Source organism: Crocodylus siamensis, chromosome 4, assembly GCF_052110815.1.
Source record: "Crocodylus siamensis isolate JL-2025a chromosome 4, ASM5211081v1, whole genome shotgun sequence".
NCBI lineage: Eukaryota > Metazoa > Chordata > Crocodylia > Crocodylidae > Crocodylus > Crocodylus siamensis.
The window spans coordinates 227,064,059-227,089,822 of record NC_143398.1 but is presented as its reverse complement, the minus strand read 5'-3'; the positions used below and the strand labels follow the sequence as shown (position 1 = coordinate 227,089,822).

The 25,764-nt window shown below is 40.2% G+C and overlaps 1 protein-coding gene and 1 pseudogene across 1 annotated transcript in view; one reads left to right on the top strand and one right to left on the bottom strand.

Annotated features, from left to right (window-relative positions):
- LRP1B (LDL receptor related protein 1B) overlaps positions 1-25,764 on the bottom strand; it is a 1,602,836-nt gene that overhangs the window by 488,924 nt on the left and 1,088,148 nt on the right. The window contains exons 34-35 of the mRNA XM_090045827.1: positions 20,509-20,634; positions 18,207-18,338 (exon numbers count right to left, since the gene is read on the bottom strand). Of these exons, the coding sequence (XP_089901953.1) occupies positions 18,207-18,338; positions 20,509-20,634 (258 nt within the window). The remainder of the gene's footprint in view (positions 1-18,206; positions 18,339-20,508; positions 20,635-25,764) is intronic.
- Positions 1,956-2,611, top strand: LOC149867626 (uncharacterized; annotated as a pseudogene).

The window sequence follows — 25,764 nt, the reverse complement described above, 5'->3', positions numbered from 1 at the left end:
GCAGAGCAGACCAAATACCTTAGGTCATTCCTACAAAAGAATGCTCAGTGGATATGGGAACATGAACATGAAGCTCAATTCAAAAACTTGAAGGGGAAAATAATGAGAGCTCCATTACTAAAACATGATGACGCTAAAAGACCCAGTACGCTGTCAAAAGATGCTTCGAAAGAAGCATTGGAGCTGCTTTGCTTCAAAAACAAGGGGACAGCTGGAGACCAACAGCATAAGTATCTAGGGCACTCTCTAAGCCAGAGTGTCTATATGCACAAATTGAGAAACAAAGTTTAAGTCAGTATATGGCTGTAAGAAATGTCATCTATTTATCTATGGGAAGCCTGTGCTAGCTGAAAATAATCATAAAACTGTAGTAACTATAGCAAAGAAAGGGTTATCAGATATGCCACCCAGATTACAGAGACTTTTCTTTCAACTGCAAATGTATGATCTAGGGGTATAGGTTGTAGCTGTGTTGGTCCAAGGACATAGGCAGACTAGGTTCTTTGGGTGAATCTTGTATCTTTTATTAGACCAATTTAAATAGTTGGAAAAAAAAATTCTTAGGAAGCTTTTGGGTTTAAAAACCCTTTGTCAGGCTGAAGAAGCATCTGCAGTTGGTACATGATCTACCTGGATGGAATTAATAGTAAAGACGCCAGATGGTGGTATGCATGCAAGAAAGACAGTCAGGGAAGATGTAAACTGAGGAGTCAGTGGGTGAGAGACAGTTGGGAGGGCGGGGGGGGGAGGGAGCAGGGGGATGAATGTAGCAGGTAAGTAGTGGAGAGGTACATGGGGAGTCAGATGTCAGGCAGGTTGCAATGTGTAATAAATCCAATGTCTATATTTAATCCATGATATTTGTATTCAGGAGATTGATGAAATGAAGTTCATAGGCTCATATGTGAAAAATGATTGTTAGTTTGTAAGGGAAGAGAAGAGACACTGGTGGCAGAGAGTAAGATACGGGGGGTTGGAAGGGTGCTTGCATGCAGGGATCCTTCTTCTCCTGGTGTTTCCAGAGGGGAGGAGGAAGGAATGTGAGCTCCAGTATTGAGAGAGACTTGGAGCACACAAAGGGGGAACAACCAGAACTGGAAGTTCCTGAATCCAGCAGAATGAGAGTGAAACAGCTGAGAGCATCCAGGAGGCTGCAAGAAAGGCTCTTTCAGGGAGTCATCTCTAGTGGAGAGCTGACAGGGAAGAAGCCCAGACAAAGCGGCTTTCAGGTAACCTGAAGCCTCCGCATGGCAGCCCGGTAAGAAGGACTGAGAAGGAGATACCATAATGACCTGAATAGAAGAACAGAGATAAGTTAACTTTGTATTCTCTACTTAGGAAGCGGGGAAGAAACCTCCTAGACACGAAGCGATAGTGAAGAGTAACTATCTGCACATAAGCCGGGAGGCTGTTTAAACATGAGTCTGTTCACTTTCTAAAGCCCTGGTGGAGGCTAACCAGGACTAAGTTGGTAGTGACTTATTTGAGTCAGAGGCATAGGAAGGACTCTGACAGACTCAGGCAGATTACATGGACTATCGATTAATGCCCGGTGGAATGGAAGAGGGTATGGTTGATGTTGCCCTCACTATACTAAGGTGGACACAAGGACCAATAATGCAAGAAACTACACACCCAGACATTTCTTCTTTTCTCCATTATCAGAAAGTCATGGCTGGAGAGAGTGTGGGTGCGCAGAATATTGTATCAAGAAGGGTCCTGGCAGTCTTCAGCCAGCTGGTTGAAGAGCAATGACTGACTGCCTCAGTAGGAAAAAAAAAAGAAGGAAAAGGAAAATCTTATGGAGAAGGTGATAACTATCCGAGACTAACTGATTACTTAAATTGAGATGAGTCTGACATCAATTACACTTTCATGTTCATCAGGAACTGACAACGTTCCCTTTGAGGATTGGAACTGAGACACTGAAGAGAGAGCAGTTTTCTTGTAAGAAGATGTCATTGATATATCATGTCTATAGACTTATACACTACTTAGTGTCTACAGACTTTCTACAGAAACTTAAAAACATAGGGCACCTTCCCAGTAACACCCTCCTAGCAATCATGGATGTTACAAGCTTATATATATACCAACATCCCACACCGGGATGGCTTCTAAGCCTGCCTACAAGAGCAAGGGGAGAAATCAGCGTACAGACCCAAAGATATTACTGACCATATACACTTCATCCTCACACATAACAATTTCATTTTTAATAACCAACACTTCCTCCAGACCATGGGCACAGCTATGGGTACCAAAATGGCTCCACAGTATGCCAACCTTTTAATGAGCCTCCTGGAAAAAGAATTCCTCAAGGACTGCACCATGAAACCCTTGCTATACTTAAGTTATATTGATGACACCTTTATCATTTGGACTAAAAACCTGCAATCTCGGATTTTTGAGTTCCATCAGAATTTTAACAATCATCATCCCTCCGACCGACTATCTCTTCAATACTCCAGCACCAATATCTCCTTTTTAGACAAAATTATCAGTACCCGTAATCAGAAAACACAGACCGTGTTTTATAAGAAACCCACAGACTAACATATGTATCTGCACAAAACCAGCAATTACCCTAAACACACCAAGAAAGCTGTAATATACAGCCAAGCACTAAGATACCACTGAATTTGCATGGAGGAGTACACCCAGGATTGCCACCTCACTAATCTTAAAAAGGCTTTCACTCAACAAGGACACTCCTCCAGAGAGATAGAGTGCACATTTGAAAGAGTCACCCAGATACCACACAAAGACTTGCTGCAGTACAGAAGCAAACCCCTCACAAGTCCCACACCTCTGCTTATGACATATCACCCCCTCCCTTGAACCCATGTGGAAAATCCTCAAACAATTGCAACCCATACTAGAAGGAGACCCTATTGTTAAACAGATCTTCCCAGAACCACCCATCCTAGCCTTCAAACAAGCACCAAACCTCACTAACCTCATCACCAGAAGCAAACTTCTTATGGCCCAGAACACACCAAATGGATCCAGACCATGCCATGACAAGAAATGCAAAACCTGACAACACAGCTCTACCACCCCCACAATTACTACACCCTACAACAGAACCATCAGCATTTACGGATCTTACAGCTGCACCTCCAGAAATAAAATATATCTAACCCAATGCACCAAATGCCTTGATGGAAAATATGTAGGAGAGACCAAACAACTGTGCACCAGAATGAAAGCACACTGGAAATCTATTAAAAATAAGAATATCCAATTACCTGTGGGGCTGCATTTCTCACAAGAAAACCACTATCTCTCCATTATCTCATTTCTAATCCTCCTAGTTGCAATGGAACTTACAAAACACTTTTTACAGACAAGCCTATGCACTTCACTTCATCAACCTCCTGGATACAAAAAATCCTGGACTAAGTATAAACATTGACACATTATAACCTGCCTGACATCTAACTCCACAGGTACCCCTCCACTATTTACCTGCTACATTCATCCCCGCTCTCCCTCCCACCCCCCGCCCCCACAACTGTCTCTCACCCACTGACTCCTCAATTTATATCTTCACTGACTGCCTTTCTTGAATGCATACCACCCTCTGGCTTCTTTACTATTCCATCCAGGAAGAGCACACACCAACTGCAGATGCTTCCTTAGCCCGACAAAGGGTTTTTAAACCTGAAAGTCTGCTAAGAAAATGTTTTCCAACTATTTAAATATGATCAAGACATGTATGATCTAGACATAACAATACATGCCAGGAAAACATCTACTTATTGCAGATACTGAACAGAATTCCAGCTTCAGACATAGTACATGTTAATCTCATTAAAGGAGTGATTCCTGTCATAGATAAAATGTGGGAACTAATTGCAAAAACTACTGCTCAGGACACGACACTGCAAAAAGTGATAATAATTATTTGTGCTGGTTGCCCTGGAAAACATATACCTAGCCCCTGCTCTCCATTCAAGGAAGAGGTGTTAGTACTGGATGGCATTTTGTTCAAAGGCTCATGACTTGTTGTTCCAACAGTGATAAAGAAAAACTTGTTACACAGGATACATGAGAGGCACATAGGCATTGAAAAATGCAAAAGCAGAGCAAGGGGTGTTCTATATTGGCCCAGCATAAATAATGACATAGAAGATACTGTGAAGGCTTGTACAACGTGCCTAAAGTACAGATTAGCACAAAGAAAAGAGCCCATGACTTTCACAGAGGAGCCCATAACTCTGCGGTATCAAGTGGGCATTGACTTATTTATATACTCAGAGGAAAATATGTATTAGTGCCGGATTATTATTATCACTATCCTGCAATTACATTTTTCAAAAGCACAACAGCAAACCAGGTCATAACTCACATTAAATCAATGTTTGCTAGACAAAGGATTCCACAAATCATGAGAACAGACAACGGACCTCGCTTCAGCTGTCTTGAGGTTAAAGAGTTTGCAAACAGATAGTCACAGCACTTCACATTCTAAATACTCACAATCCAATGGTTTGGTGGCAAATAAAGTAGAAATAGTGACAAAATTGTTGAAAAAAGCTACAGATTCCTACACCGGCAGGACAGGTGCTAAGAAGGAACAGGCGACATTTGCAGTTTATAAAGGGGAGAAAAGAAGCAGCATCAAGAGATTCATGAAAGGAAACAGAACTAATATCAAAAGGAACAAGAAATGACAAAGGAGATTGAAAATGACACAGGAGTAGAAACAGCTGAACAAGGAAACCAAACAAGAACTGAACCAATAAGGATTGAGAATGCAGAGAAACTTTGAAGATCACTTAGAGCTAGGAAGTGAACACAAAGACTAATAGGGACATGTAAAATGTGCTTTAACTATGGCTTGAACTAAACTTCCAATGTTAGTATTATATGGGGATATGTTACATGTAAAAGGGGAAGATGTGTAGACACCTTTAAGAGTGTTATGTGCCAATTGTTATATTGGCTTGGGGATGGCAGGAGGGAACAGCAGAACAGCAGGCAGAGCACTGCTCTCTGAATAAGCAAGCCTTTTCATTCTATAAGCGTAACTCATCGGTTTTTTGAGAACACACTGGGCGCATGTCTACATGTCTGCCTTTGTCATGAGCAAACTGTGCCTGACAGGAGGTGGCGCAGTCCTGGGCTCCTCCTGCCCTGCTCTGCCCCTCTATAGCAGCCAGAGGGAGTTCCAGGCTCCCCTGGGGGGTGGCACGGGGCATGGGAGCCGGTCTTAATTCCCATGTGGCAGGCATACAGCTGTCCCTGCAACTGGCACAGCTCCCCCTGCATTGGGGCTTAGCCAGGATTCAGCAACCCCGCTGCTGCCTGGACTGACCAGGAGCAAGTTGAGTCTACACATGCACTATGGTGCATTAACTAATGCACCATTTATCTAGTACCTGTATGTGTTGGTAGTAGCAAATGCCGTATTGGACTAATTTAATGTCCAGTAAGTCCTGTGCATGTGTTGATGGTGATGCTTTATTGCACTTTAGGTTAGTCTAATGTGTAGTAAAGTGTCTCATGTAGATGTACCTACAGAGAACAAAACAAAAAAAAATTGGCATTTAGAAGCGAATGCAGATATATCTCCATCAGAGCAAATGGCCCTGTAAAATGGCTCTGAGACAGGAAACTCTCCAACAAGAAAAAGAAATTATTTAACACCTTCCAGAGGTGTTTTTCACATGCTTATCTTGACTTTGGCTGTGCCTGCACCATTGCAGATTATCTCAGAGGGGTTTTGCCTCAGCATTACCCATAGGGCACATCATAATCCAGCTACTCTTCATATTTCACACGATGGATCTCCTATACAGAGTATAAGGACATTAATTCAGGAAGTCTGTCTGCTTGGCATTTTGGAGACCAGGAATATTTATTGCTGATGGATATATTTGGTGATGAATAAACCCACCCTCCTGAATAAGTACAGAGGATTTTGTGTCCCCCTATTACATATGTTATTGAAATAACTTTGTCTGTCATAATTTGCACATGACACCTGTATATACAGTGTAGAAAGGCCTGATATGATCTCTGCACCACTTCAGTCTCTCACACACCGATATGAATTTTTGCCTCCTAAGGCATACAAATATCCTGTGCCCAGAGGTTGTTACTCTCCCTGCTAATAGGAAAATGTCTGTCATAAATGTTACTGATAACCCTTAAAGCGAGAAACTAGCTCGTTACACATATTGAACAAATCATTGCGTCATCTTAGTCAGAGTAAACCATTGAGGCCATTTGCAGTGTCATGCATAGCAGACATTTCCTCAGAAAGCACATACCTTGCAGCCAGAGTATAGCCACATAAGATGATTGATGTCTGACTAAAATCAGGACTAAAAGCAATCCTATGTCAGATAAACTATGGCTGCTACAGAGCCTAAAATGTCTCCTATGAATCCCACCTATTGTGTGGGAAACAACAGCAGTGATACACACACAAGTGTGGAGCATTTGAGGGTTCAATAACAGTCTTGACATGAAAAACTACATCATGTGAACAGGCCGTTTCACTAGTCAATCTCATTGGAAGGGACAAACTATTTCACTCTGTCATCTGAATTACACAACTACTGGTGAAGATTCAGGGCTGCTGACAGGCTGAACAGGACCTCGTACTGATAACGATCTTGACCTACCACAAATTGGAGATATTTCTTGTGGGGAGATTTGATTGTAAACTGACATCCCAAAGAGATTAAAAACAAGTTCTCCTCCTACAGAGATGGTACAATGATACTTTGACCATCTTGAATCGTAAGTTGAGAATAGAAGCAGCGATCTTTCTTTGATCCAAGATTGGTGCTGTCCCCCTTTTCTTCAGAATCTGTCTCCCTACCATTCAATGTTACTTCCTCTATCATAACCGGAGCAAGCAAAGAGGAAACATTTTGCTGAAGCAAGTTCTTATGAGATGGCTCCCTGAAAGTAGACAAAAAAAGAGGCTATGGGGTAGTAAGCTCAAATGGATTGTATATTTAGCTATAATGGTATCCAATGCCCACTGGTCTGTTGTAATTGGGTTCATGCCCTAAGTTAGAAATGGTGAGGCAAGCCACTTGTAAAGAAATGGGCAGAGGTGCAGGGGGGGTGGGTCTCTTGAGGACGTCGTCAAAAGTCCTGCCTATTACTGGATGGAACGTGGGAGGCAGACTGGGCGGCCAAAGACCGCTTGTGTCTATCGAACCATTGTCACTTCCTACAATGCATCTCAGACTGGGCGGTAAACAGCTGAAGCAAATGAGAAACTAGGGGAATACCTGATATTTGTGTTTCTTTTGAGGCACAGAGAAAAACATTGTCAAAAAGCATAAAGTAGCTTTGAAATCTTTCAGCTTGTGGAGCCTTTTATCGAGTTTGATACAGAAAAGTTCTTTCCTACCAAGGACTCCAACTGTGAAGCAAAGTCAGGGTAAAAAGAATTACTTCAGCCTGCCAAGACTTCAGGACCTCATGGGCAGACGTTTAGAAGCTAAGTCCAATGGCTTTAATTTGGGATTTAGCCTTTTTCATCACTCAACACCAGTGAACATTGTAACAAATTATAATTCTTATGCACCTCTTAGTATTGAGTTCCTATTGTAATTCCCTTTAATGCTAACTCTGGTGTCATAATGGTATGAGGAAAGCAAACAGTTCTTTGGAGACCATCTCGGGGGGAGGGAAATACTCCCTGATCTAAAAAACAATTCCACAGCATCCTGGATTCGCAGCTTAATATACAGTAAGGAGGGCAATACTAAGGTGGGACAGATGTACCATTAGATGGCCCACAGGTGCACAAAAAGGCTTTAAAAATTAAGAAGTGAGGCGGGGAGGGCCAAGAGGACCAGTATTCCCTGTGCTGATATGTACTGAGTCGAAAGAAGGGATCTAGGTATGAGCGACCCCTTCTTTCCTTGGAGTTAGCTGCCACTCTGCCAGTCTGATAAACTCTCCCACACAGGGAAAGATATCCTGCCCAGAAGTTGGCTTAATTCTCTAAAGCCTTCTTATTTATTCTCACTCTATTTGATTTCCATAATAAGTGATCAGAGCCTTTTCTGCACCATACTAAACTCTCAGCCTTGCTATCTTCTAGCAGTTAGTCAACAGGTTAATAATGCAATGTATGAAAAATGTGTCCTGTTAAATTTTAAAACTGCTTTCTTGCAATTTTACTGAATGTTCTTCTTTTTAGATTCCAAGGAAATGTGAACAGACATGCCCACCCAAAGTGTGGACAGAAATGCCTACTTCATCTTCTCTGAAACACTAAATATTTTGTGTCTTTTTCATGTGTCCTATGTAAACAGTTCCCATCTTTTCAATCCCATTTCATATGAAAATTTTCCATGCCTACTTCTTTTCATGGCTGTTTCTGAACTCTTTCTGTTTCTGCTTATACTTTTTTTCATGCACAGCACCGAACTGAATGCAGAGTTCCAGGTGAGGATATACCATTGATTTATAATGCTACTACTATTCTTCATCCCTTTGCTTATGTATCTTTGGTTTGCATTTTGAAAGCTGCTTCACAACAAGCTCTTCAATGCTTGCCACATCGTTTTCCAGTCAAGAGCCTTCTCAAGTCTTAATCAGAATATTTTTTTCTCCATCTGCCAGTTCTGTCTTGTTTCCTTGTTTACCTTTTATCATGAAAAAACCCTAAGATTTATTCTGTCTCTGCCATAGGTTGAACCTCCAAATTAAATAAAACATTTGCTTGATAAATATAAAGTTAACGAGGAGGAGGAACAAAATAACTAAAAGATGACATAATAAACAACTGCTTCACCGCCCTTAAAGAATTAAAAAACACTAGCCAGGAAGTTCAGCGTTACAGAGAAAGTAAGAGTTCTTTCAGTCTGCAATAGACAAGTGAGGGATGGTAGGAAAGTCTTACATTTATCACACATAAATTATCCAGTGTTTGAATAAAAAAGCATGGTAGCAAAACTTGTATACTTCCTCAGAAAAGGAAATTCCTGGGGCTTTACTCTGGTCACTACCTGTTCTGCAGTCTGCAATGCTCCTTGTTGCAGTAACAATTCATGAGGCACTATGCTTTTAGAAAGAACCACAGAAGTTATGTCCCAAAATCATGAATGTGCAGAGAATACCATAAATAAATCTTCTATTTTCGTCTCTACAGCTAGCAAAGATTTCATTCCCCTAGCCCTATTCTTTAACTTAGCACAGCTGACTGAATATCTTCTGACTAGGTAGATATTACTGCCAGAGTCAGTAACATGACCTTCTGCAGCCCAAATGACTTCGAAATAGGTAGAAAGATTGTGATATCTTAAAGCTTTTTGTCATTTAATAAAGAAATGATTGTTTTAAATTCCAAATGTTATAGGTGCTTCATATTACTCACAGATTATACTTGTGTCTTTCATTTTGCAGAAGACAAATCAATACAACTCTTAATGAGTTATTTTTTTAGAGCAATAAATCACTGAAAGCTATAGGCTTCTGTGTAAATAAAATCTGCAGGCTTGAAAGATGAAGTATAACTTAATCCCCTAAAGGTACACTATTATTAAACCTTAGTTAATGAATATTTCCTTTAGAATACTTTTATCAAGTTTTAAATACTTGCTTAACTTGCCTAGATTTTGTACCTGAATGAAATTTGCACTAAACAGTTATAAACTAAATTGGATTTTCTTTGCTCAGAGATGCTCTAAGGCTAGCAAAAGGATCATTTACATTTTCTCAAGTATTCAGGGAACTATTTATTGAACATAATCCTTGCATTTTTTGTTTCCTGTGTAAAGCCTGTTACCTTGCACAGTATCTTTAGTCCACATTTATTTTTTATTTTTAGTTGCTGTATGAGATCTCACATTTGTTACAATCCTTTATAATCCAATTTACCATTTTTTTTTAAAGATGAAGAGTAATGTATTCTCTTTTAAGTTTATAAAGACAGGAGGTAAAGCAGATGGAGCATCTTAGTGGGCACGCATTCAAAACACACCATGTTAAGACTCCAACAACGCTGGCTTGTCACGTTTCTAGCTTCTATATGTGTACTGTTGTGACCAATGAAGGCAATGACAAACCCACATTATTGCCCACACCTATTAGTCTAGTGACAAAGCCTTCATAAAACAATATAAGTGGCACAGGGCTGGACTAACACATTCCACTCTGGCTCTGCATGCACAAGCTCCTGAACTAGTAGTCATACAGGTACATTGGTATGATTCTGTACGCGGGCACGAAGGGTTGAGTGCTAAGGCTGGGTATGTGCAGGAGGAGACAAAGATATGCCTGTAGCAGTAGCAAAGTCTGATGGCTTTGTTGACATATCCGTGAACTTGAGATGCCCAACAACTAGAAAGTGTGGAGAGGAGATAAGCATGACAGCGGGAGAACAAGCTAGAAACAAGCCAGCCTGGCAGCTCCTGGTCAGAAAGGTCTCAGGGACTGAAAGCAATGGAAAAGCTCTGAGGAGCTGGAGAGACTCTAAAGGAAAAGAGCTGAGTACATTTGGGAGTGCTCAAGGCTATGCAGGCTGGATGGGAAACGGAGGGACTGCTTAATATCTGTGGAGAGAACGAAGAAATTCTGGCTGGTTGACCTTTGCACCAATATATATCTTAACTGAAGAGACTGCTTTGCTGTGAATTGTGGGTTGCATGGCATCACCCCAACAGGAGCTGAAGTCAAGAGGAACTAGAACTGGAACTGGCTCCTTGAGTCAGGGTCATGGAGAACCATAGAAGCTGAGGGACCAAAAGGCCAGGGCTTCACAGACGGAAGGATCTCAGGCTTCCCTTTGCTCTAAAAGCTAATCCTGGGCTGGCCTCAAGGGGTACTCTCAGAGACCAGACATGGCTGCAGCAGTCCTAAGCAAGCAAACTCTAATGGAGAGCACTCCATGACACTTGGATCCAACTACATCATCACAGTACAAGCAAGACTTTCTAAATCCTAAATTTTGAGGTTACTTTCTTCTTCAGATCTTAGACAAATCTGATCTTTGGGAATAGGAGATGTGAATTCCCTGGCCACTGTCTCAAGGCTTTGTTACATTTTAGATCGTGAGCTGCACAAATGTTGATCATTGTTAGTGCTAGCTCCAGTGTGGAGCAATCACACTTCAGGCCAGCAAGGACCTGAAGGACTAAAAGGTAAGAACACCCCCTCCCCCACCGCCATTCTAGGCTTCCTCCCTGCACCCTGGGGATCCCCCAGCTCCCTCTCCCTACCCCTGTCCTCCTCCCAGGATTCCCCCCTCCCTCCTGCCTTCCCCTGCCCTTAGAGCATTACTCTATTTGTGGCTGCCCATGCTGTCTTCTCCAGGGAAAGATACAGGGAAGAAGTAACCTGCCTGCATAGCTGCCCAGCTGCTGCTCCTCTGGCCCAGAGGGCAGCAGCAGCAGCAACAGTGGCTGGCCTGGCAGGTTAATCTTTCCCTGTCTGCTGCCTTGGGACAGGCAGTGTGGGCAGCCACAAGCAAGAGGTGGACAAGGACACGGGAGCGGTGAGCAGGGATCTGAGGTGCTGGGGAGGGCAGTGGGCCCAATGTAGGCCAGTGGAGAGGGGGGACAGGTGGGATGTTTACACTAAGACGTAGCCTAGAGTAGCTACATGTTAGTGTAACACAGTGGCAACTGCAGTGATCAGCCATGGGGGACCTCTTCCCAATCAGCAAGATTGGATGTGGTCACTGACTGGTCACTGGGGGGGCACATGTCCCCCCCACTAAGGTGACACACAAGTTGCTTATGTTCTAACATGAACTTGGTAACATAGATTAGAGATAATCCTGCCCTGGAGTGTCAAACAAGAGTTTAAAACCAGTTCAAGTGTTCATGTGAGGACAATCTGGGTGTTAAGAGCTCCAGGACTCTCCCAAAATTACCATGTAACAAGGTCCTCCTTTGGGAAGGAGGATAAGAGTAAAGGCTTTTTCCAAAATATACCTTTATCTCATTATGGCTGCATTTCTGTAGGAGCTGGTAAGGCTTTCTTCTTGGAACGGTAACATACAGCTAGGTCCACTATGCAACAAAGATAATCTCATGTCACCTAGAATATGCCCTGGAGTCAAATATAGCCAAGGTGGGTAATGTTGATAAGATGAAGAGTGCCTTGGAAATGCCCACAGAAACTCTTTTCTATGTGTGCATCTACTTTCCTCATAAAAGTGTGCACATAACCTGAAAAATATAAGAGTAGTAGTGGGGGAAACCCTATGTTATTGCTCTTTTATTCTAAAAACAAAAACAGAAACATACTGTAATATTCTTGAAAAGGAGCCGTTCCTGATAAGAATTAATGGAAGTCTCTACAGAACTTGTGGTTCCAGAGATAACCAAGTGATGCCAGAGCTGGGTGGTAGATGGTTGCAGTGCTAGTATATACAAAGTTAGCTGAGCAGCAATTAGTGCCAAAGTAGCTGCCAGCACTGGTGGTTGGACACATATCACTACTGAAACAGATTCGTACAGGCAGAGACTGAGTGCCAAGGCTTGTTCTTCCTCACCATCATTTCCTGCAATTCATGAAAGATTTTGGTGACAGGCCTTTCTGAGGTTCCCTTGTTGCCCTAACAGCTCCTTGCACACTTTTCAGAATCCAGTGATGCTCCCTCTGCTGGTTGCTAGTTGTAAAGTGCAGAGAAACCTACACTAGGGTTTGTATTTCATCCTGAGATTTTCAAGTTTAATATTGCAGGCTCAGTTGGTTAGTGGTGCTGGAAGAAGCAGGAACACAACAAGATAAGATGACAGCAGACTCAGAGAAGCACCACTTCTGCAAATGGGCACATGCCAAACATTTCTAAGCCTAAATAAACAGAAAGCAAACTTTTCCACCCAAATTATAAGTGAAATTGGCTTAAAAAGATGTCACACTGATTTTACTCACAAAGCATATGCTGTAAATGAGAAAGATTCATTGAATTCTTGATTCAAAGCAAAGAGAATGAATTCTTGTTACAAGAGTATAAAACTGACCATGAGCTATCAGCACCAAGAAAATTATAGGAAAAGAACACGCTGTTACAGAGTAGGTGAGTGGGTAAATAAAAGTTCAATTAATTAAAATAATGTGAAAGGCTGAATTACTGGTGTATAATTTTCTCTACTCTAAAGGCACCAGAGAGACTGGATTCCTCCCCAGGGAAGCATAAAGCAGTCTCCACTTAAAGATTTTCTAGTTATACAGGAATAAAGGGACTATACAAGCCAGGTTTTTTGGGTTTTTGGTTTTTTTGTTTTAAAGCTGGTGAATTACAGAGACATCCCAATTCTGTCCACAGCCGGAGGTACAGAAGGTAGAATGGTAACCACTCCTGAGAAATAAGTGGCAAATAGTGGTGATTTGCACCTGAAGATATGGATACACAATGACATTTAATCCTTTGTGACATGATCATAAAAACAGGAAGGACACTTCATTAGAAAAGCAAATAGGGCCAGTTTAGGAAAAAGTCTATGACAGCATCCTCCTACAGAAAATCTGATTTGTAGGAGAATCTCCAAATCAGTTAATAACCTTCTCATATGGTTACGAAATACTGTCTAGATGATATGGTTGTAAAACTGGTTGGATCATTATGCTCAAAGAATAGCCATCAGCAACTGGAGGTCTAACTGAGAGGAGGTGAGGCAGGTTTGAGTAGGGTTCTCTAGCTGTCTTTGCCTTCATTAATCACTTGGAAGATGGTGTGGAGAGCATGCTTAATAAATGTTCAGGTAACACCAAACTGGGTGGATATTTTGGAGAATAAAATTCAGACATTTGGGAGGATAAAATGAGGACTGAAAATATCCTCCATATGTTGTAGAAATCGTCTGAAATTAATCAGATGAATTTCAGTAACAAAGAGTGAAAGGCATTTAGGCCAAAACAATCAAACGTACAGTACAAATTAGGAAATTACTGCCTTGACTAGGACATAAAAGAACCTGGAGGCTATTCTGCACTGCAAGCTGAATGTCAACACTGTGCTAGTGTTGCCAGGAAAAGCCAAAACTTGTCTGAAATTAATTTTTTTGTATTAACAGGAATGTCACTTACAAGTCACTAAGGGCATTTACAGATGTGCTCCGGGAGGCACAGGGGAGCACTTTAATTAGTGAGCTGCTGTAATTAAAAGCACATGATCGTCACATGTATCAGCATCCCCACACTGAAAAAAAAGGTGGCAGAGTCCTTTAAACTAAAGATCGTTCGCGAAGCTTTAGTTCAAAGTGCCCCACTGCCATTTTTCAGCGTAGGGATGCTGATACACATGATGCTGGAGGCTGCTGGAGCATATTAATTTCTGCATTCCAGCAGACTCAATTAATCAAGTCTGCTCCAATGCACTGGATTTACAGAGTGTTCGAGCAGCCACCCTACATGTGTGTAAGTGCCCTCTATTCGGTGCTGGTGAGACCTTAGCTACAGTATTTGAATGACTTTTGGGCACTACATCTCAAATATATGAAGGATTGTTGTAAAAAATGATAGTAATAAACTATCTTCTGTATTCACAGAAGACAGGTTATATAATGGTCTTAAAATTACAGAAAATTTGGTAGGATATTAGGAAGAACTTTCTAACTATGAAAGGCTAGGCAGAAGTATGCCTGCCCTGAGTATGCAGTTTGATAAGATGACGTCCTGAGGTCCCTTATAGCTCTATTTCTTGGTGATTCTTTGATGTAACATAGGTCATATCCCTTATTTTTCAACTACTGCAAACTATAGTTTGCAGTGAAAATGCATGTTATTTAGTCTCCTGGAATTATGCCAAGATAGGAAGAAGTAAAGAACATAACATTCAACTAATATGAACAGGATTATTCCTGTGACCAAGTTTACCAAACTTCCTAAGTGCGTGTAAATCAAGCCCTCTATTTTTACATTGTGATTCAATCAGTATTTAAAATTGATTTAAGTCACTTTGTCTTCCTAGACCTTCAACTTATGCACTAGTACCAAAAATTCTTCCTCAATTAATAAATACTGGCATGATTTTTTTCTTAACAATATAGAAACAAGTGGTCATTAGAGACAAACTTATCCTCTCTGCCCCCAGATATAGATAATATACATATACCCAGTATGGGGGAAGGGGGAGAGAGGGAAAAGGTGCATACCCAGGTGTAGTTAATATACATATACCCAGCATGGGAAGGTATGAGCGTATGTATGGGGCATATATAGATATCAGGGATCTCAGGAGGTCATCTAATCAAGCTTCCTGCTCAAGGCATTGGTTTGGAACATCTAAACTAATCCAAACAAGGGATCAATTACAGAAACATAGAGAAGTAGGGCTGCAAGTTAAGTAGGGCTCCATAGGTTCTCTAGCCCAACACCCTGCCTGAGGAGAGGAGGGTCATCCCTATCCAAACCATCCTATACAAATCCATAATCTAACTTCTTAATAAAACTATAATCAAGCTAAACACAACACGAGACATAACACCCTGCTACCAGTAAACCAGTAGGACCACAGCGGACACCACCCTGCTTCTATAAGAGATTGTTAATATACACTCAAGAGATCCCAAGAATAGGATCCACATCTCCCACTAGGAAGGAAGGCAAAAAAACCCCACAATACATACCAAGCTGACTATGGGGTAAAATTCCTTCCAGACCCCAAATATAGCAATCAGTCTGTCCTTAAGTGGAGGGATAAGACTCTAGCCAGGAATCTCCAGCTCTAAGTCACAGCAGGAGTATTGGCACACCCCAGTCAAAATCCACAGCTGGCTTCTGGCAACACCCAATGCCTCTGAGGAAGGCTTAAAAAAGTGACACGTGTACAGCAGGGGGTGGAGTGGAGTAAAGAGGGGGCAAGGGAGACATTCAGATTACAATATAAGCATAGCTATGCCTAGATCATCTCTGAGCAGGGGCTGTCCAACTTCTTCCTGAACACCTTTAGCAGTGGAGAGTCCACCACCTCCCCAGACAGTCTATTCTACCACGTCACTGTTCTAACAGTGAAGAAATAATTAATATCTAATATCCAATCTGAGTCTGTTTTCCTGCAACTTTAAGCCAATGGACAATGTCCTCCTCCTTTGCAGCAAAAGATAAAAGGTGTTTTCCCTCTTCTTTATAGCAGCCCTTCAACTATTTGAAGAGTGGTATTGTGTCCTGTCTTAAGTACCTTTTACCTCCATAGTTAGCAAGTTCATCCTAATATCAGACATGCATTTCCTTGTAGTATAGGCAACTATTGATCCTCCGGATCATGGTGTACTTGTGAAAGGTCTAGTCATGTGCCTAATGAATCCACTTGTATTGTGTCCTGCGATCACTACACCAAGACTTTTGATGCATATGCCTAGGCATGAGTATGGAAAGGTGTCCAATACCTACCCCCCACCCTCACCTTTAGACCACTGAGACAGAATCCAACGGCCAGAATGAATCCAGTTGTTCAGTGCTTTGATGGTTGTAACTTCTGCCAGAGAGTAAGAGATAAGAACTACTGCAGGCTGCCTAATGCCTCAGCGATGGTATGTTTCTGTCAGGGTGAGGTCCCTTAGCCTTTCTCCAATCAAGGGGTATCCATAAGGCGGGGGCGCTACAGTTTTGAGGTGCCCTATACTCATCTTACTCTGGAAATTGCAACATTGTGGTATTTTTCTATAAGAGCTACCCTGCCACAAGTCGCCTCTCCATGTTGGCACAAGACCCTCCAGTCAGATGCAGTTTATGGTCATACACAGGACCATACATACAGGCTTTCTCAGAACCATATAGGCTTGATGCTTAGTAACAAGACAGTGATCCACCAGGAAACAAGAATTAATAGGCAAAATGTACTAAAAAAATTGTAATTTCATGCCTCGTTTCCTTCTTTCTCCTCAGAGCAAATGCAAATTAAAATAAATAAAAAATAAGAAAAGCAAGACAATAACCTGAAAATAACCACATTTAGCTTCTGAAACAAACAAAGAAACAGAAAATATATTTGATGACCACTCATCTTAGGAACTGATTCACAGAATCCAAAAAGGGTGCCAACGTGAGAAAAAAAGCAACTGCCTTTTTAACTATCAGGCAGCACAGAGCTACATTTTAACTTTTCGTGATGCAGTGTCCCCCTGTGATTTCACTTGTACAGAAGATTAACATTAACATTTTACAATACATTTGTCACTGTCAACTATATACATGTTTCCTGTGCAGTACCTGATTATTATGCAAGTTTATAGACATCACCCTCATTTTGTTTTCTTCAAATACCACACTCCCAAGAAACCCAACATTGCTATCTTCATTTATCCTTTCAGAATATCATCTATTAATTTTACATTGACTATTACAAAGTTTGAAAAGAGAATTCTTCCTAATGAAAACCTGCATGAGGATCAAGATGCAAAGTAATTCCTGTGACCTGTCTTCGTTCTTTTAGAACCATGCTTTAATATTCTGAATATTTTTCATTGTTACCACTGAAGCAAGTTTATGCCACTAAATCAAATGAGCAAACAAAAAAGAAAATCACATATGCAATTATCCTTCTAAATGTGTGTAAATCAGGCCTTCCATTTTTACATCATGATTCAATTAGTAAATAAAATTGATTCAAGTCATTACGCGTTCCTAGACTCTCAACCCATGCACATCCATCAGGCATCCCAACCCTACACCAAATTCCTCAAACCAGAACCAGCAACATCGATCGTCCAAGGACGCCAGCTACACTATCTCTAAGCATGCTAAGGACTGCCCGGTATACACAGAAAACACAACCTCTGGCTTAGTTTCAAAGTAACAAAGTTAGGAAGAGATGTTACCACATATGTTTTCTGTGCACATGATCAATTTTGCAAACATAGAATATCAGATTGCATACAAACCAGGGTATAGCATGTATTGATTGATTTCTACATCCAGCATGATGTTTCTAGCAGATTTTCTAATTTTTTCTTTCTTATTTTTATTCCTTAATTTTTTATCTTTTCAATTTCCCTTCTTCCACACAACACATTTATTGTGTTTCATTATTAGTCATAAAGTTAAAAACATAAATTAAAAGTGGGCTATAATGTTTCGGTTACTTCTGGAAAAAAAATCACAGAATTACAATTTGAAAAAAAAACCCTCTAATATTTTAATGAGCATCAATCCCTCTTTTTACAAAGTGTGACTTACAGAAAGCAAAGTTCCCAAAGCCTTCAAACTTAGAAGTTTTGAAGAAAATTAAGATTTTAGGTTTTTATGTAAGATACAGGTACATGTTATTTATTTACCTGCATGGAAATCGACACCCACAGCAAATGAAGTTCCAGATATAGGCATTAAGGCATCTGTTTTGTCATTTGGATCAAGAGGAATTCCTCTAATTCCTTCATGAACAGAATACATAAGAAATGATTCAATACCTGAGGGAAAATAAATAATGGAAACAAAATTCAGTCGTTATAGGTTAACATGCAGTGCTGTGCACAATATAGGCACTTAAATACTTAAATAAAACTCATACATCTAGATTTCTTTAGAAGTTTATCTGTTGCTCATTAAGCATCACTGCATTGTTTTCTTGCTTTCTACATAAGCAAACATACAAATTATAAGCCACCAAAGAACAATCTAATGACCTCATGTCACTTTATAGACTTCCTGTATTCTTTCTTGAAACCAAGTCCTGATTGAAAAATAAGCCCCTCTTGGTTAAAACATTACTAGTCATGGTAAATCCATCAGCCATCCTTAGTAAGTTGCCCTATTGTTTAGTTGTCCTCACTGTTCAGGTGACTTATTTCTCCTGTGAATGTATTTTGTTTCCACTGATGTCTTCCTCAAATGGACTAAAGATCCCTCCTCCCCACTAATATTAAAGTTCTGTTCACAATGAAGATGTTCATTGAGTATAACAAAATCATATCTTAACCAGCTTCTTTGCTAAATTGAACAAACTGAGCCTAACGGATGCTTCCTTGAAAGGCATATTTTAGTCAGTCATTCTCATGGCTTTTCCCTGAACCTTCTTCAAATTTTAACATCCTCCCTGAATTGTGGATACTGGAATTATACACAGTATCATTCATATCAATGCCAGATGGATACATCTCTATAGCTATTTAAGATGCCCATGACTATACATTCAAGGATGACATTACTCCCTCTTCTATTAACAGCTTTACACTGTAAAATCATGTTCACTCAGTAATCCATTATGACACCAGATTCATATTTGGGTTCGCTGCTACCCAGGATATCACCCCCAACCTTGCAAACATAGTGCTCTCTTTATCCTTTGGTGTATGCCAAATGAGATGTTTTTCTTTTTAAACCTTATCTACTTTAAATATTTGAATTTGATAGTAATAATATATTCGTGTGTGTATAATATGATATATTATATGCATATTATGGTATGCATGCAAAATCAAGGTTAAGAAAATAAAGTTTTAGGGAGTCATCTTTTGCTTAATTATGGTTCATTTTAAAGCACTGAGGGATTACTAGACCCCGGATTTAACCTTGTTCATTTAGCCTCAGTACTGCATCCTTCTGTGTTTATCCTATTCAATGAATGAGACAGAGATCATACAGAAAAACTGTATGTTGATTGTGTAATTAAAAATTCTGGGCATCTATACATGTGCTGGATGTCTGGTCTGACGTGCTAATTAGCAAGTCAGAGCAGAGTCAATTTATCAAGTCAGCTGGAAGCAGCCTCTGTGTCTCTTGTATTCAGCAACCCTGTGTTTCAAAATGCCAGTGGGGCTGCTCTAACTAAAGCTCCAATGTGTTTTAGTTCAAAAGCACAACTCCACCATTTTCTCAGAGCTGACATGCATTTCGCCACGTATACAACTGTATGCGCCGCAGCACTTTTAAAAGAGCCTGGTGGTGTGGCACAAACGTGTACAAATGCCCCAAAGATCCAAATGTTGGGAGAGCTTCAAAGTATTTAATTTGAAATCTTTTCAAGAAATTGGGGGGAGGGGAGGTGATGGGGGAGAATCCTTGAACTGCAACAAATTCTGGAGGTAGAACCCTTTCTGGAGTTTAGGGTTAAAATAATAATTGTAACCCTTATGAATACCCGTTTCTTTTAAATTTGCCTCTGTTAAGTTTCCAAAACATTAGTTTTTCATATCCTGTGACAATATGAGCATGAAAAAAAGATATATTCCTCTTGTTTTGTTTTAAAAAACCCCAACCAAATACAAAGAGCAATCAAAGAGACATGAAAAGCAAAAAAAAGAGCTGTTATGAGCCCTTCATACTTTTTCAGTGCATCTTTGTTTGAAAAGAAAGAGATATACACGTTTCCTAGCATTTATTTATTATTTATTTATTTATAGCCAAAATAAATCTGTTTGAAAAAGAAGGAACAAGGGAATGAAATAGGGAAATGAAAATCAAAGTTGCAATTCAACCTTTAATTTAATGATAACTCTGTGTTTCCACTTTAATGTAGCCATAGTTTTATTAGTAACACTACTCATTTAAGTTAAAAAAATAATAAGAATAATGATTCCTTTCTGTTTAATTGTTTCCATACATTTGGCTTAGCAAAATTAGAATTTTAAAGCTTTATACCTTGACATGACATACGATTTTTTTGAAGATTGTAGCCCACAGTACACATGCATGTTCTAGTAGTTTCTGATGTTGGTAAGCAAAGTTGGGAACATCCACCATTGTTGGTTTGACAGGAATTGATACCTACAGGAAGATTGGGGGGGGGGAGGGGGGACAGAAAAAAGAGAGGAGAAAAACAATTCCTGGATACAGCTTACTACATACTGTTGAAAATTAGGCTGTTCTATTACATGATATTAGGGTTTATATATAATTTTATCAAATCATAATATTATGATAATCTGAATTATCTGAGAATACAGATATGCATATGTTGAAATTACAAACATCTTCAGGTTAATTTCATATTGTGCTTTTACAATTCATTAAAGTTCCTTTAAAATAAACTAGCCCTGACTTAATTTGTTCTTAGAACACTCTTTTGGCATAATCAGAAAAGGGCAGAAAAGGGAGTAGGGAAGGATGTCTACTTTAAATTAAGAAAACATGGTAATTTAAAAAAATATATTACTGTGTCAAGTTCACATTGTTGAACGCTCTGGGCCATGTTGTTACGTGGAAGTCATTGTTAAAATTAAATTTAATGTTAAAGAAATATGTGTATTAAGTATATATTAATTTACTGACTTATTTTTCTTGGGAACAACACACCTGATTCTCCAAATACTGTGTCAAGTTCATAACATTGTGAGTTACCTCTTTATCCAAGACATGAATTTTCATTTTTTCTATATTGTGTCAATAGCAAACATTATCCTGGTAATCATAGCTAGAAGTCTCTCTGAAATACCGCAAGAAGAGTCCAGGCACAGTTTACTAATTAAAAATGAATGTCTAAACTTAAATAACTTATTAACTTGCACAGCAAGTTAATTAAATATCTAATGCTTATACCACTCTTAACTATATTAGGACTTGCAATAATATTCACAGCGTGTCAGGAATTGATACAAACTTCAACAAACCCCCTTCAGAAAAGCAAAGTACCATGAACAGATATGCATCAAATGTGCTGCAAAAATATAAGACAGTACAATAACCAAAAACAAAACACAACAAAAACCCAGAAAGAATTATTTTGGCTCCTAAACGCATATTAAGATGGTGGGATTTGACTGTGCAATCAGACCTCCTCTTCTTACATGCCACTTTTATTTTGAACTCACAACTGTTTCCTGATTCTTTGAACAGATTCGACATTGGAGGCAATAGATATATTATGATGATCCAACTAAAGAGCTGGAATAACCTAGTGAGGTGTTGGATGCCCTTCAGGGAATATTATGACTTCAAATTCTCAACTGTCTATTGGTTGTTTGGTACAATTTATAATGATTTTTTGCTTAGACAAAACAGCACATTAAATCTCCCTCTAAACACCCTCTCCAACATCTTTCAACCTTTTCCTGATTTACATACGACTTCCAACGTATGAACTGCAAAGAGATGTCTAGAGCACTAACTGCATATGTCTAAGGGTTCGTCCAAGCAATTACAGCAAAACACTTTTTGAGTTAGGTATCTGCACCTATGGAGTCATTTCCCATCAAATCAGGATCATCAAAATAATATGATTGAAGGGTTTCCTGGTGTGGGGAGTTTCAAGTTGTTTTTTGTGCTGTTTTCCACTATCACAATAAAGCAAAAACACAGTCTCTCTTTCTTGCTCCCTTCTGTCCTGTCAGGTTCATACCAACAGAATGACATTTGTCAATTGCCAGTTAAAACTACAAGTATCTCCCTAAGATAGGAGTTGTAGGTTTTTCCGAGAAACACCTCTGTTCAAGGAATCATTACTGGATATTTCTGTGAATGACTAATGGTCCCCAGTAAGATGGTTATAGAGAAGTTGTTGGAAAAGTACATTAAACGTTTCCTAGCTAGATACAATGTTATTAATCTCAGACTTTTTAAGTTTAAAGCTGAAAATGGGACTGAAACAACACTGCTAATATTAACTGATGACCTCTTGCTAGAAACAATGAGAATAGAACATTTTTGCTGATTTTATGAAAATATATACTCTTCTTCAAAAGGGGAAATATTCTGTCTGAGTCTCTGAGCATTCCCAAATCCCAACCAGAACATTACTTATGAGTACTATGGTCATATTCATAAAGTGGTACAGGAGTAGCTTCATCATCAGAAGGACATATTAGAATACCTCTCTGGTGAAATCCTGTATTTAGATAGCTCTCACTTTAATTGGAGTTCCCAGACTCATTTATTATAAAAAAAATGGAGAGTCCGTGACACTGGTCAATACCCCCAAACTATTATCAGAAAGTGACAGGAAGGAATATCACTCCATGGCGAACATAAACATGAGTCATGCTTTTCAGGGTCTGGACTTACACAAAGACGCATCATGCCTCTGTCTTAGCTCAGACCTTTCTGCCTAAAGTCAGTTCAGAGGCAGATCAGCTCTCTCCAATGTCTTGACACTGAAACAGTGATCTGTATTTCTCATGGTATTGACTCTCTGGTATAAATGTACTCAGTATGTTAACAGCAAGGATAATTCCAGTTGTCTAGTCACCAAGAGATTGTGCAATTTTGAGAAAGTTGGTGCAAAAGATACCTGCATTGTGGAGACCATTTTCAGTGTCATCAGCAAGGAGCTTATGGGTATCATGGACCAAAATAGCTTACATTATTCTTTCTTAATAGTGGTTGCCTAGAGGATTCTGACCTTGACAGGTTGCAACGGTGGGCGGATGAGAATAGGATGGGGTTTAACACTGATAAGTGCAAGGTGTTGCACATGGGGAGGAAGAACCGGCACCACACTTACAGGTTGGGGAACTCCCCTCTTGCCAGCATGGAGACGGAAAAGGATCTTGGAGTCGTCATTGACTCCATGATGAACATGGGCCAGCAGTGTGGGGAGGCAGTCAAGAAGGCCAACCGTACCCTGTCATGCATCCACAGATGCATCTCGAGCAGGTCCAGGGAGGTGATCCTCCCCCTCTATGCGGCACTGGTCAGGCCGCAGCTGGAGTACTGCGTCCAGTTCTGGGCGCCACACTTCAAGAGGGACGTGGACGATATGGAAAGAGTCCAGAGGAGGGCCACTCGTATGGTCAGGGGTCAGCAGGGCAGGCCTTATGAGGAGAGGCTACGGGACCTGAACCTGTTCAGCCTCCACAAGAGAAGGTTAAGGGGGGACCTTGTGGCCTGCTACAAACTGGTCGGGGGGATCAGCAGGTATTGGGGGAGTCCCTGTTCCCCCGTGTGCTGCCAGGAGTGACCAGGAATAACGGTCACAAGCTGGCGGAGGGTAGGTTTAGATTAGATATTAGGAGGCACTACTTCACAGTCAGGGCGGCTAGGGCCTGGAACCGGCTTCCAGGGGAAGTGGTGCAGGCTCCTAGCCTGGGGATTTTTAAAAGGAAGTTAGATGAGCACCTTGCCGGGGTCATCTGACCCCGGTGCTCTTTCCTGCCAAGGCAGGGGGTCGAACTAGGTGATCTACCTAGGTCCCTTCCGACTCTAGCTCCAATGAAATTATGAAACTATGAATTCCCTGATATAAAGAAATGGCTAAATAAAAAGTAGAGTTAGGAGTGATCCCCCTGCAGGAAAGTTTCAATCATTTTAATCTCTACTCATCTCCAGTTTCATGTAGGACTTTAAACAATCCTTAATTGTACACTATATTACCTGAGCTCTAACCAGGTATTACACCACCATCAATTTTTACTTTACTTTATATATTACCAATACACTAAGAAAGAAAAGATGCAAATTCACAGCTTTTCTATTTAATCCTGTTGCATTATAGAATGCAGAGAATACAGAAAGCTTCTTATAAATCTTTTAACAAATTTCTAATGCAAATTGAAAATTAGAAGATAAGCTTTAACTATCAGGGGAGTGAAGCTTTGGAATAGTCTTCCAAGCAAAGTGGTGGGGGCAGAGAATCTGAATCATACTAAGACAGCACTAGATATATTTATGGATGGTAAAACAGCATGATGAATTCTTTCTGGTCCTTTTCTTAAGGTCTCCTGAGCAGTAACATAACTAGGGCTTGGTGCTGGGCACAGGCTCCAGGGGAGGTGGGAGGAGGAGGGCACCAGAATGAAGGCAAGGGGATGCTGGAGTGGCATCAGTGGTATTCGTCATGGGCTTACCCAGGGGCTGATGATTACAGCCATGCAAACTGGAGATAGGAGTCCCCTTGTCATCCTCACTTCCCATCACCCTGCTATGCAGTGAGCAGCTATTGGGATAACCCTTTCTTGGCCAATGCACAATTATAGCTTTTATAGTGTTGTTCCGCATACAATTTGATGGTAGTTTTTAAATGGTTAATTTTGTAGTTGCAGCAGCAGGGTCTCCCGCAGGGGAGGGGTAGTGCAGCTGATGAGAGGACTTCACCTCTGCTCTTTGCAGCTGGAGTCTCCAGACTCTGGGTAAGCCTGTGCTGCAACAGTAAGACACTATTAGCCCCATAACTATATTCTCCTATGCTCAACACAATCTCCTCCCTCCTCCCAAGGCCCCATAGCCATTTCTCCCTGCTCTGCCCAGGGCACAGAAAGAGTTAGCTATGCCTCTGCTCCTAGGCATATATTAGCCAATGTATTTCCCTGTAATTATGGTACACTAGTCTTCTGTAATTTTACCTATGGCACATTATAGGGTGTTCTTGATGGTCCAGCAATTATGCCTTCCAGTTGTGTGGGAAAGTTTAAAGCGTTGATTTGGAGGTTTCAAAAATCCAGGATTGAAAGGGGCCTCCTATGTTCCTGTATTTCCATCATATGGGATATCCAATGCAGAAAAAATACAGTTTATTTAAAAAGCAAGAGAAAAAAATATTTTTTAAAGGGGAATTGAAAATATGTGCAAAGTGCCCTGCAGGCTTCTAATTAAGATATGCAGTAAGAAGAGTATGATGTCCTGTATTTCTACGTTACAAATTGTTGGTCGACGATGTACTCAACAACATTGCTTTTTTTCTTTTACTGGAGAAACATACTAATAATTCATTTGTCCAATTAAGAATAAAAGCATTTGATTTTTCTTCTCATTTCTATCTGATTTACACCATAGTAACATGATTCAAAATAATTAAATTACCTAAAAATAGCAAGATAAATGAGATTATTAATGTCTGTTTCTCTGATATCATGTCATTTAGTTAAATTTCCAGCAGCTACAGGGGTAAATGAAACTGGTAAATAAAAAGTCAAAAAAAATGTATTTACATTTGTGTCTGAGTTTTGACTAACTTCAATAGTTCAT